At 36.7% G+C, this 13,605-nt stretch overlaps 1 protein-coding gene across 1 annotated transcript in view; it reads left to right on the top strand.

Moving 5' to 3' along the window:
• LOC144196622 (plexin-A1-like) overlaps positions 1-12,435 on the top strand; it is a 247,589-nt gene extending 235,154 nt beyond the window's left edge. Inside the window, exons 29-33 of the mRNA XM_077716977.1 lie at positions 1,294-1,484; positions 2,661-2,830; positions 3,990-4,202; positions 7,035-7,185; positions 10,976-12,435. Of these exons, the coding sequence (XP_077573103.1) occupies positions 1,294-1,484; positions 2,661-2,830; positions 3,990-4,202; positions 7,035-7,185; positions 10,976-11,071 (821 nt within the window). The 3' untranslated portion in view covers positions 11,072-12,435. The remainder of the gene's footprint in view (positions 1-1,293; positions 1,485-2,660; positions 2,831-3,989; positions 4,203-7,034; positions 7,186-10,975) is intronic.
• The last annotated feature ends 1,170 nt before the right edge of the window (positions 12,436-13,605 follow it).

The raw sequence follows: 13,605 nt of genomic DNA, 5'->3' as shown, positions 1-13,605 counted from the left end.
TCTCGCCTATCTCCAGCATTCCCATTCATCTATCCCCATGTTTTACCCGAACTCAGACCAACCCCGTACGCCTCACCTCTCCATTTCCGTCTTCTTACGCCGAACCGTCGCAGATACGAATCTCCTAGCTTGGCGCTAATCAACTTTGACACTCTCTCCATGAATAATAAAACACAGAAGAGAACAGGCAACTATAAAAAAAAGGGAAAAGTGCCATACTATAAAAAGATGAAACGAAACCACTATCCTTTTTTTGGGGAGGAGGAGTTCAACTTAGCCATTAGGGAATTGTAGATATCTTCATTTTCTGTTTAAGTCTTTTATGCATATTGGCTTTGGATAGGCTCTAGCACCCCCTGCGACCCCCAGAGAGAAAAAAAAATGCATCTTATTATCTGAAAGTAGTAGTTGTAGTAGATGAATTTCATGGCAGGGGGGTTATCTCATCTAATTTTCTGAACCGGGTCACGGGAGGGTGCTGGACGAACGAGTGATGACAGCTGCTCTTTAAGTGATACATTGATCTTGGACACTTCAAACTTGTGTGGAAATCATATGCTAGAATTTGGCAGATTTTACTATTATACTATGTGATGTGTGTTTTATAAATTCATTTTCTGGACCGTTTATCCTGAGAAGGGTCACGGGGGGTGCTGGACGAACGAGTGGTGACAGCTACTCGCTAAGTGATACATTGATCTTGGAAACTTCAAACTTGTGTCGAAAAATATGCTAAAATTTGGCATATTTCGCGATTATACTATGTGATATGTGTTTTAAAAATTCATTTTCTGGAACGTTTATCCTGAGAAGGGTCACGGGGGGTGCTGGACAAACGAGTGGTGACCATTGCTCGTTAAGTGATACATTAATCTTGGACACTTCAAACTTGTGTGGAAATCATATGCTAGAATTTGGCATATTTTACTATTATACTATGTGATGTGTGTTTTAAAAATTCATTTTCTGGACCGTTTATCCTGAGAAGGGTCACGGGGGGTGCTGGACGAACGAGTGGTGACCGCTGCTCGCTAAGTGATACATTGATCATGGGCACTTCAAACTTGTGTGGAAAAATATGCAAAAATTTGGCATACTAAAGTGCCATACTATAAAAAGATGACACGAAACCACTATCCTTTTTTTGGGGAGGAGTTCAACTTAGCCATTAGGGAATAGTAGATGTCTTCATTTTCTTTTTAAGTCTTTTATGCATATTGTGGGAAGTGGAAGAATGAAGTAGAATGAATGAAGAGTTTATAATATGCTTTCTTCTTTCATTTGTGGTTGTAGAAAGCATGCTGAGAACAGCCAGCAGTCCAGACAGTCTTCGATCACGAACACCCATGATCACCCCTGACCTGGAAAGTGGAACTAAATTGTGGCATTTGGTGAAAAACCACGACCATTCGGACCAGAGGGAAGGCGACCGGGGTAGTAAGATGGTTTCTGAGATCTACCTGACAAGGCTCTTAGCTACAAAAGTAAGAGATGACAAGCTGAATATGGTTTTGGTTTTTCATTTACTGTGTTTTCTTACATATATGACAATTTTAGCGGGATAATTTCAAAATAAATCAACGAATACAGGACATACATTTATATTTCTAAAGATTTCATAACTTGGATCTTGTTTCATTTCTATATCAAAGGGTTTTGTAACTAGAACATTTCGTACACAGATGCATTTGTAAGTAGAGGTATGAGTCCACAGTGCTACCTCGACATACAAGCGATTTGAGATACAAGTAATTTTTGAGCAGATTTTTATCTTGAGATAAGAGATTAATTTGGATATACAGTGTTCCCTCGCTACTTCGCGGTTCAGCTACCGCGGACTCAGAGCTTCGCAGATTTTTTTTGGGAAAAAAAAATACAAATATTACATTGAAACCACATATTTTACATTTTTTTTGTTATAACATGAATTTCACTCTCTCTACCCGTATTCTATATGGTGTACTGTATACAGGGGGGGTAAATTTAAAAAATAAAAATAAAAAAAATAAAATAAAAAATACAAAAATAAAAAGAATTGAATTAAATTCAAATTAAGCATTTTTGAAGGGAATCCCTACTTGGCGGAAATCCACTTATCGCGGGTGGTCCCGGTCCCCATTAACCGCAATAAGCGAGGGAACACTGTATGGGTATACAGCTCATAAGAACATCATGGCCACTGTTTTTACCGTCGCAACTCCCTCGTGTAATGTCTGTACGAGCAATGGGCGGAGCCTTGCATTTTTTCAGTGTTTTTTTTCCTCGTTAGTCAGTGCTAAAGGCGGAGCTTGTTCGCTAATACGAGAGGAGTCTATACTACCTCTCGTTGGAAAGTGGTAGTGCGTTATCCTATTGTGAGGACATTTGTATGCATCATTTTCGGAATATTTTGAAGGGAATACAAAAGCAAACAACCCTCGATAGGTAGCATCTGAAAGTCAGGGTGGAGGCGGGGCTTAAAGAGCCAACTTGGGAGAAGAAAGGTATCAAAATTTAAAACAAAATTAGAATTAAGTTTAGTTTAAAGTTAGATTAAACTCATTTTTAGTGTGTCTGCATTGTAATCCAAGTTCATTTAAATGAGTTTATGTTATGTAACCAGGGCGTTGCCGGGCAAAAGTTTGTGGTATACCTAATGAGACATTTTGTTTCCTATTCAGGGCACATTACAGAAGTTTGTAGACGACCTGTTTGAGACCATATTCAGCACAGCCCACAGAGGCAGCGCCTTGCCGCTGGCTATTAAGTACATGTTTGACTTCCTTGATGAGCAAGCAGACAAACACAACATCACAGATTATGATGTACGGCACACCTGGAAAAGCAACTGGTAAACATGAACTTCTTGTACCACTGTTTTTTTGTTGTTGTTGTTTTTTGGACCTATTTTTATATCGTACCATAAGTAAAAAAATATGGTACTCAAAACTAAATTTTCGACTACTGTCCAACCAACAAGTAAATATGAGCAATATTCGCTATTGCAATTTTTTTAAGCCATTATGCAATATTTTTTTTTATAAATTATTCTTAAATGACATTTTATTTCCATACACAAGGCGCATCTGATTATAAAGTGCATGAATGCATCATTGTATGGCATTTGCCTTTTTTGGTTATGTTATTTGTCTTTTTGTGCCCTGTGATTGGCTGGCCTGGTGCTCGTAGTTATTTGGGATAAGCTCCAGCACCCCCACCCGACTTTTTCCAGCTCGCTATATTTGATTGAGTTGTAACTGTCAACATGACTTTAAAAATATATATATAATTGATGACAAAAGAACACATGAACACCCTTTTGCCCATAATTGGCTTTGGATAGGCTCTAGCACCCCCTGCGACCCCCAGAGAGAGAAAAAATGGCATCTTATTATCTGAAAGTAGTAGTTTTAGTAGTTGAAGTTCATGGGAGGGGGTTATCTCATCTAATTTTCTGAACCGGGTCACGGGAGGTTGCTGAACGAACGAGTGATAACAGCTGCTCGTTAAGTGATACATTGATCTTGGACACTTCAAACGTGTGTGGAAAAATATGCTAAAATTTGGCATATTTTTACGATTATACTATGTGATGTGTGTTTTATAAATTGATTTTCTGGACCATTTATCCTGAGAAGGGTCATGGGGGGTGCTGGACGAACGAGTGATGACAGCTACTCGTTAAGTGATACATTGATCTTGGACACTTCAAACCTGTTTGGAAATCATATGCTACAATTTGGCATATTTTACTATTGTACTTTGTGATATTTTTTATTCATTAATTCATCTTCTGAATCTCTTATCCTTACAAAGGGTCACATGGGGTGCTGGAGCGTATCCCAGCTAACTATGGGTACCAGGCGGGGTATAGCCTGAATTCGTGGCCAGCCAATTGCAGGCTACAATGAGACTAACAAACAATTACTCGTAGCTAAGGGGCAATCTAGAGTGTCCAAATAAAATACAAATATGGTCAATAACATGTTTTCTTCTTCGACTTTCTACAGCCTTCCTCTACGCTTCTGGGTGAATGTGATCAAGAATCCTCAATTTGTGTTCGATATTCAAAAGAACAGCATCACAGATGCCTGTCTGTCGGTGGTAGCCCAGACTTTTATGGATTCCTGTTCAACTTCTGAACACAAACTGGGCAAAGATTCGCCATCCAACAAGCTTCTCTACGCTAAAGACATCCCCAACTACAAGAATTGGGTGGAGAGGTAAATCTTAACTCACATACAGACAAAGTTCAATTCCAAAAACTGCAATACAAAAGTGAAAAAAAACATATTCAGATCAGAGAAAACTACAGTGTTCCCTCACTACTTCGCGCTTCAGCTATCACGGACTCTTTGCGGATTTTTTTCAGGAAAAAAATAAATAAAAAATGTAAAGATATTAAATTAAAATGATAAATTACATCATTTTACAAGAGGTGGAAACAAAATATTCAATAAGAATTAGTAATTGCATCAAAGAAATGGTCAATAACATGGTGAGAGTTCAGGAATGGCATTGATGACGTCATGGCTGTTTACAGGCGCATCTTCACCGCCCAAAATAACAATGTTCACAACTCCCAATAACGAAGTTTCTTACGTGCAAAAAAACTGCAGAATATCCTCCATCCGGACTACTATGATGTTTTTGCTTGGTGGTGCTTTTGTGCACGTATTACACGTTTCTTTAAGCATTTTTTAAGGGGCACGCCTACTTCGCGGAAACGCAGCTATTGCGGGGGGGGTCCCGTTCCCCATTAACCGCGATAACCGAGGGAACACTGTATTCCTCAAAGACCTGGACTTTGGTTGTTTGTGAAAATATAAACAGGTAGCTAACTCCACGACGTCTTCTACAATGTATACGAAACAATTTTCTGCTTTCTTGCATCTTTTCAAAATCAGGATCTGGCATCCCCGGCTCATTAATATACAATATGCAAATATCCGATTCCCCTAGATATATATTTTTTTGATCTTGCTCATCAAGTAGGGATGGAAAAGACACAGGTGATAGGAGGATTTGTTGCAACTGTGACATTATTTACCGCTCACTGAAAACAGACCTCGGTTCACCCCTTCATCTTTTATTCAAGAGCCAAATGTTACTGAGCAGGAGATAAGTTATGCGCCACTGATGCTTGCTGTAGTTGCCTTTCGAGTCTATTAATCTCTAAGTAGCTTTTCAAGGCTACTTCCTCCTTAACTCCAGGCGTGCTAGTGTGAAGTATTGAGTAGGTGCTTGAATTCTTTTAATGCGACTTGGTCTATCTGAACATGGCTAGTTAGCATGCTAGGCTAAACAAGCTTTCAAAAAAAATATATATAAATATATAAGATTTTTGTAATGCAACTAGGTCAATCTAAACTTAGTTAGCATGCTAGAATAAACTAGCTTTTTTAAAAAAGAGAAAAATTTTCAATTATTTTAATGCAACTCTGTCAATCTCTCTGTCAATCAAACATTGCCAGTTAGCATGCTAGGCTAAACTAGCTTTTTAAAAATATATATAAGAATTATTTTCATGCAACTTGGTCAATCTAAACATAGCCAGTTAGCATGCTAGGTTAAACTATCTTTTTTTTTAAATTAAGATTTTTTAAATGCAACTAGGTCAATTTAAACTTAGCTAATTAGCATTCTAGGCTAAACTAGCTTCTAGAAAAAAAGAAAAATTCTCAGAATTATTTTAATGCAACTCGGTCAATCTAAACATTGCCAGTTAGCATGCTAGGCTAAACTAGCTTTTTAAAAATATATATAAGAATTATTTTAATGCAACTCGATCATCTAAGCATAGCTAGTTAGCATGCTAGGCTAAATTATCTTTTTTTTTTTTTAAAGTCTCAGAATTATTTTAATGCAACTTGGTCCATCTAAACATAGCCAGTTAGCATGCTAGGCTAAACTAGCTTTAAAAAAATATATTAGAATTATTTTAATGCAAATCAGTCAATCTAAATTAGCCAGTTATTATGCTCGGCTAAACTAGCTTTAAAAAAAAGAATTCTCAGAATTATTTTAATGCAACTCTGTCAATCTAAACATAGCTAGTTAGCGTGCTAGGCTAAACTAGCTTTTAAATAAAAAATAAAAAAATCTCAGAAATATTTTATTGCAACTCGGTTAATCTAAACATAGCTAGTTAGCATGCTAGGCTAAACAAGCTTTTTTTTAAATAAAAAAATTGCAGAATTATTTTAATGAAAATCAGTCAATCTAAACATAGCCAGTTAGCATGCTAGGCTAAACTAGCTTTTAAAAAATATAAGAAAAATTCTCAAAATTCTTTTAATGCTACTCGGTCAATCTAAACATAGCTAGTTAGCATTCTCGGCTAAACTAGCTTTTTATAAACAATTCTCAGAATTATTTTAATGCAACTCGTTCAATCTAAACATAGCCAGTTAGCATGCTAGGCTAAACTAGCTTTAAAAAAAAGAATTCTCAGAATTCTTTTAATGCAACTCGGTCAATCTAACCATAGCTAGTTAGCACAATAGGCTAAACTAGTTTTTTAAATGTTTTTTTTTTTAAATCAGGGACCAAGAACAAACAAACGTTATAATAAACAGTAAAAATAAACAACATGCTAATTAGTCATTTGATAACTTATCAATTTTAATACCTGTCAAGTCATAAGCTTTTCATATATCATAAATTAAAATGTCGCATATCCTTCACACAAAACAAACAACCCCAAAATCGCCACATAAACTTTTCATACCCAATCTCACAATCCAATTTAACCCCAATTCTTTACTTTCTTCAATTCCATCTCCATTCCTTCACTTCTGCAATTTCATCTCCATTTCTTTTTAACACACCACAACTAACCTTTGCCTTGAACTAGATGAATAATGCACCTCTGTAAATGAATGTTTTTATTTGGCTATCACTCTCAAGCTGCCGCCTCCCCGCAAAAAAAATGGTTTGCATTTCACTCTTTGAGTCGCGTCTGACATTTTATTTTGATTTCCTCGCCCGCCTTATCTGTCCAGCAATATTAATACGGATGACAATAACGAGTCGGTGTTGATTCCATCTTGTAGATATTACGCCGACATATCCCGAATGCCGGCCATCAGCGATCAGGACATGAGTGCCTACCTAGCAGAGCAGTCCCGCCTTCATCTCAGCCAATTCAACAGCATGTCTGCACTACACGAAATCTACTCTTACATCATCAAATACAAAGACGAGGTGAGTAATCTTTTTAATTTTTCATATCTGGTCATACTTCAAGCACTTAGCACACAGAAAAACACTGTGAGCAACATCATAAATGCCCACTATAGGCACACATCAGTATTACACCTGCTATAAGCAAGTGCATGTCAACTACCCATATATGATCTAGTCCAGTGGTGTCAAACATACGGCCCGCGGGCCGGATCCGGCCCGTCTGGTGGTTTGGTACGGCCCGGGGAAGAAAGCTGCATTGTATAAAAAAAATATGATTTTTCTTTAAAAATTGTAGTTATTGTATTAGCCGCTAGGGGGCGCAGAAAAAGGTAATCATTACAGATATAATAATTAGATTTTTTTTTAATAAATGGATTAAAAGAATGGGATTAAAAGCCCTGAATATTCAGTTTTTTATAGATCTAAAACAATTTTTATTTTAGTTTTTTTAAAATTTATTTTTAGTATTTTTTGAACTAAAAACACAGAAAAAAATTGATTAAAAAATACAATTATTGATTTAAAAGGGGGAAATCAGGAAATTTAATATGCATCTATGCTGATACGCATTTTTTAAATATATTTTTAGATTTTGCAAATAATTTTTGAACTAAAAACTGAAAAAAATGATTAGAAAATTACAATTATTGATTTAAAAGGGGGAAAATCAGGAAATTTAATATACATCTGTACTGATACAAATTTTTTATATATTTTTAGATTTTACAAAATGATTTTTTTAACTAAAAACACAAAAAAATTGATTAAAACATTAAAATTATTGATTTAATAAGGGAGAAAATCAGGAAATCTAATATACATATATACTGATACATTTTTTTAAATATATTTTGCAATTTAAAAAAATCATTGTTTTAACTAAAACACAAAAAAATTGATTAAAACATTAAAATTATTGATTTAATAAGGGAGAAAATCAGGAAATCTAATATACATCTATACTGATACACATTTTTTATATATTTTTAGATTTTACAAAATAATTTTTGAACTAAAAACACCAAAAAAATGTCTAAAAAAATGACAATTATTGATTTAATAGGGCGAAAATCAGTAAATGTAATATACATCTATACTCTTCACTTTAATTTAATCCTAAAACAGAAAGTCCGCACTCATCATTTACTTTCCCGGGCCACACAAAACGATGCACCGGGCCACATTTGGCCCTCCGACCGCCACTTTAACATACATATCTTAGAAGGAACATTGCAGGTGAGGTTCCACTCTATATATAAACCATACCCCGAATTAAAACCGCCTCCAATAAAGCACAAGGGCAAACGGTCTTCATGACTTCAGCCTTGCCGCTCTTCTTCCAATGACTGTTAAACCTGCATAGCTTCATCTACCCCATTTATAATGTTAAAAGGGTAATATTGCAAGCACCAAGGTTACATTTTACAATATATATCCTCATATACAGCATCACTCTCTTACATCCTCTTCTTATTTTCACGCTATGGTTATTTCCTTTCCAGCTTAAGCCCTCAACTTTTTTTTACTCGCCTCTCGTGACTCGTGACGGACGGCTATATATATATATTCTCATCAAACCTTTGATTTACTCCACTTTATCACGTAAAATGATGAAAGATGAGAAGTTGCAGCCTCCTCTTCATTTCCTTCCTTCCTCTTCATCCATCTATTAAAGCGGTATTATAGTCATTGCTTTGCAGCTGGCTTCATTCAAACCATTTGATCCCCTTCATTATGGTCTATTATCAAGGAGAAGGTAGCTAGTAACATCCCATAGTAAAGATGTGTATATAAGTACATGTCCATCCAGTACTGTGAAGATAAATGCCGAACTACTCATCCTCTTTTCATTGCATTTCAACTTGTAATCAGTTTTAAATGGAATCATGGGCATTAAGCTCAAATTAGCATTAGTTAGCTTATGCCTATGCTGTTTTGTATGGGGGATGAACATTCGGTATACAGTGGTACCTCGAGATATGAGCTTAATGTGTTCCGGGACTGAGCTAGTATGTCGATTTATTCGTAAGTCGAATGAATGTTTCCCATAGAAATGAACTAAAAACTAATTAATTTGTTCAAACCTTCTAAAAAATCACCCAAAACAGGATATTGAATAGGAAAATCATTATTATTTGCTCAAATTCACCATCTATTAACAAAGTAACATATAACTAGCGATCTAATACTACTAAAATGTTTTTAATCTAATTAAAATTAGACGGATTTCGCAAAGGGGAGACTTTTTGCACGGCAACAAGCCCGTAACATAACATAAACGAATTGAAATGAATTGGATTACGATGTAAATACACTCAAAAATAAGTTTATTCTAACCTTACACTAAACTTAATTCTAATTTTGCTTCACATTTTGATACCTTTCTTGGCTCTATTTAGCCCCGCCTCCACCCTGACTTTCAGATACAACCTATCGAGGGTTGTTTGCTTTTGTCTTCCCTTCAAAATATTCCCAAAATGATGCACAAAAATGTCCTCACAATAGCATAACGCACCACCACTTACCATCGAGAAGTAGTATATACTCCTCTCATATTAGCGAACAAGCTCCGCCATTCGCACTGACTGAAGTGAAAAAAACACTGAAAAAAATGCAACACTCTGCCTAGTGGTCACAAATACATTACACGAGGGAGTTGCGATGGGAAAGACAGTTTCCATGATGTTCTTATGAGCAGCCTCTGGTGTCCACTGTCTGCTCTTATCTCAAAATTTGTCTCCTATCCAAGATAAACATTTGCTCAAAATTTTACTCGTATCTCAAGATAAACATTTGTCCAAAATTTTACTCGTATCTCAAGATGAATATTTGCCCAAAATTTTACTCGTATCTCAAGATAAATATTTGCCCAAAATTTTACTCGTATCTCAAGATGAATATTTGCCCAAAATTTTACTCGTATCTCAAGATGAATATTTGCCCAAAATTTTACTCGTATCTCAAGATGAATATTTGCCCAAAATTTTACTCGTATCTCAAGATGAATATTTGCCCAAAATTTTACTCGTATCTCAAGATGAATATTTGCCCAAAATTTTACTCGTATCTCAAGATGAATATTTGCCAAAAATTTTACTCGTATCTCAAGATGAATATTTGCCCAAAATTTTACTCGTATCTCAAGATGAATATTTGCCCAAAATTTTACTCGTATCTCAAGATGAATATTTGCCCAAAATTTTACTCGTATCTCAAGATGAATATTTGCCCAAAATTTTACTCGTATCTCAAGATGAATATTTGCCAAAAATTTTACTCGTATCTCAAGATAAATATTTGCTAAAAATTTTACTCGTACCTCAAGATAAATATTTGCTAAAATGTTTGCTCGTATCTCAAGGTAAATATTTGCTAAAAAAATTTACTCGTATCTCAAGATAATATTTGCTAAATTTTTTACTCGTATCTCAAGATAAGTATTTGCTAAAAATTTTACTCGTATCTCAAGATAAATATTTGTTTAAAAAATTTACTCGTATCTCAAGATAAATATTTGCTAAAATTTTTACTTGTATCTCAAGATGAACATTTGCTAAAATTTTTACTCGTATCTCAAGATAAATACTTGCTAAATTTTTTACTCGTATCTCCAGATAAATATTTGCTAAAAATTTTACTCGTATCTCAAGATAAGTATTTGCTAAAAATTCTACTCGTATCTCAAGATAAACATCTGCTCAAAATTTTAATCTTATCTCAAACTGCTCAAATGTCAAGGTACCACTGTAACCTTGTGATATCTGGGTAAGAATGCAGCAAATAGGTTAAAAATCTTCTTACGTTACAGATCCTATCAGCGTTACAGAAAGACGAACAGTCCCGAAGACAGAGGCTACGTGGAAAATTGGAGCAAGTTATTGACACCATGTCGTTAGCTAGCTGAGGACCAAAATCCTCAATTTTCTGGATTAACCAGGGCAAGAAGTCTTTTTCATGGACGCCATTGCGCTCCCTGACATGTGAAATCGGACTTTGTGGACGTTTTTTTTGGACAGCAAATGACAAAGTCAACGAAAAGACGGCAAAATGGATGGATTTTTTTGATGTTGTTTTTTTTAGCTATTAACCAAGCCTGGAAACAACCAAATGGAGTCCTCAACTGTGTTGAGTCCAGTCCAGAAGAACTTGGTTGTTGACTTTTATGGACAAAAAAAAAATCAGGACCAGAGTTAGAAATTCAACAGACAAAAACTGCCACAAAAAACTGTCTGTTTGTCTTGGCTGTTATGGTCCCAATTTGGGATTGCGATTTCCCAGTTTAACTTCTCATCAGGGTGGATACTGAGGACGAATAACTGGGAAAAAAACTTCCTCTTGGCACTGATTTTAAAAGAAAAACATACACACACACCCACATACACAAAAAAAACCTCCATACCTGAAAACAAGGAGTTTTTGTATGATTTCTTCGTTTAAAAATCTTGCTTTTTGGTTGGTTAACATGTTTAATTCCATCACCACCAAACTGCCTCTTCTCTTTTAGTGCAGTGCCACTCGTCTTTCTGCTGAATTTGCACAAAAAAGCGAACGAAAAAAAGAACAAAAGGATATATGAACACATTTATAGCTTATATAAATATACACTTTGTTGTTTTTAGTTGACCGAAACGTTTTTTTTTGTTGCATTTTATGTACAAATGATAGCTTTGACAGGATTTGATATTTCAAAGTAGAAAAATGTGAAAAAAAACTACCAAGGAAACGTCGTAATGTGCCATGTTTTACTTTGAATGTTGTTTAGTGCAAAGAGACTTGTTTTCTTTAGATAAGAATATAATGAAATGTTGTCATCATTTGTGGGACATTAAAAATAGATACATGGAAAAATAGATTTACAAAAAAATGGCAGAAACTTCTTAGATCTTATAAGACGATTCATATTTTAGGCCCAGTTTAGAATAATTGAAATCATATACAAATAGAACCAAAATAGCCATTTCAGAACAGATATTCCAGATTTTCTGCATCCTGTATTACATACTGTGTATACAATACAGTAATACCTTGATATACAAGCATAATGTGTTCCGGGACTGAGTTCATATGTCAATTTACTATCAGAAATCAATAATAATTAAATCCAAATTCATCTGTTCCCACCCTCTGACCAAAACACACAAAAAAAACGATATTACAATGGAAAAATATGTTTTTAATTGTTCTAATTCACCACCTAGGCTCCCGGACGTTTGGTCACACGGACATTTGGTCACCCGGACGTTTGGTCGCCGGACGTTTGGTCGCCCGGATGTTTGGACGCCCGGACGTTTGGTCGCCCGGACGTTCGGTCGCCCGGACGTTTGGTCGCCCGGACGTTTGGTCGCCCGGACGTTTGGTCGCCCGGACGTTTGGTCGCCGGACGTTTGGACGCCCGGACGTTTGGTCGCCCGGGCGTTTGGACGCCCGGGCGTTTGGACGCCCGGGCGTTTGGACGCCCGGGCGTTTGGACGCCCGGGCGTTTGGACGCCCGGACGCTTGGTCGCCGGATGTTTGACAACATGAGAGTTTGCTGTTGAAACCAGCTCTCCAAATTATATTCACCCGGGCGAACAAACGTCCGAGCGACCAAACGTCCGGGCGACCAAACGTCCGGGCGACCAAACGTCCGGGCGACCAAACGTCCGGGCGACCAAACGTCCGGGCGACCAAACGTCCGGGCGACCAAACGTCCGGGCGACCAAACGTCCGGGCGACCAAACGTCCGGGCGACCAAACGTCCGGGCGACCAAACGTCCGGGGACCAAACGTCCGGGCGACTAAACATCCGGGCGACCAAACGTCTGGCAACCAAACGTGTTTCCTTTATCCACATTAAAAGAAGCCCCTCCCTCTCTCCATGAATATCACAGTGTAGCTTGAAAAAAGACCACCTAGCCGTCGCATCATATGCTGGTATGTTAAATTTTTCTCATATCTCAGAGCGAAAATGATCCTAATTTTCTTCATATCTCAAATTTCTCATATGTCGGAACACTCGTATGTCAAGGTATTACTGTATCTTCAAATTTTGGGCAATTGATTTGAACAAAACAACAGCTAAAAAGGTTTAAAAATGTCCTCCATGTGTATTCATCCCACATTGACCCTTTCCACAGGCTCCCAAGTGTGTGAATATGGGCCTGAATGACTTGGTACCCCATTCCATGGCCATGACATTTTCACAGATTATTAAAGTTATTAGGAAAAGGTGAATAAAACTTGAACTTGAACAGGGTGTGTAAGATGGACGACTCATGTTATTATGTTTTCCCATAACAGAAATGAATGAATATGTATGGCGGTTATTCATCCAGGGTGGCCCGGTTAGCACTTCGGCCTTACAGTGGGAGACCTGGGTTCAAATCCAGGTTGGTCCACCTGTGTGGAGTTTGCATGTTCTCCCCGGGCCTGAGTGGGTTTTCTTCAGGTACTCCGGAT

Source organism: Stigmatopora nigra, chromosome 1 (assembly GCF_051989575.1).
Source record: "Stigmatopora nigra isolate UIUO_SnigA chromosome 1, RoL_Snig_1.1, whole genome shotgun sequence".
NCBI lineage: Eukaryota > Metazoa > Chordata > Actinopteri > Syngnathiformes > Syngnathidae > Stigmatopora > Stigmatopora nigra.
Note: the sequence above shows the minus strand (reverse complement) of the source record. Positions and strands in the feature narration are given on the sequence as shown.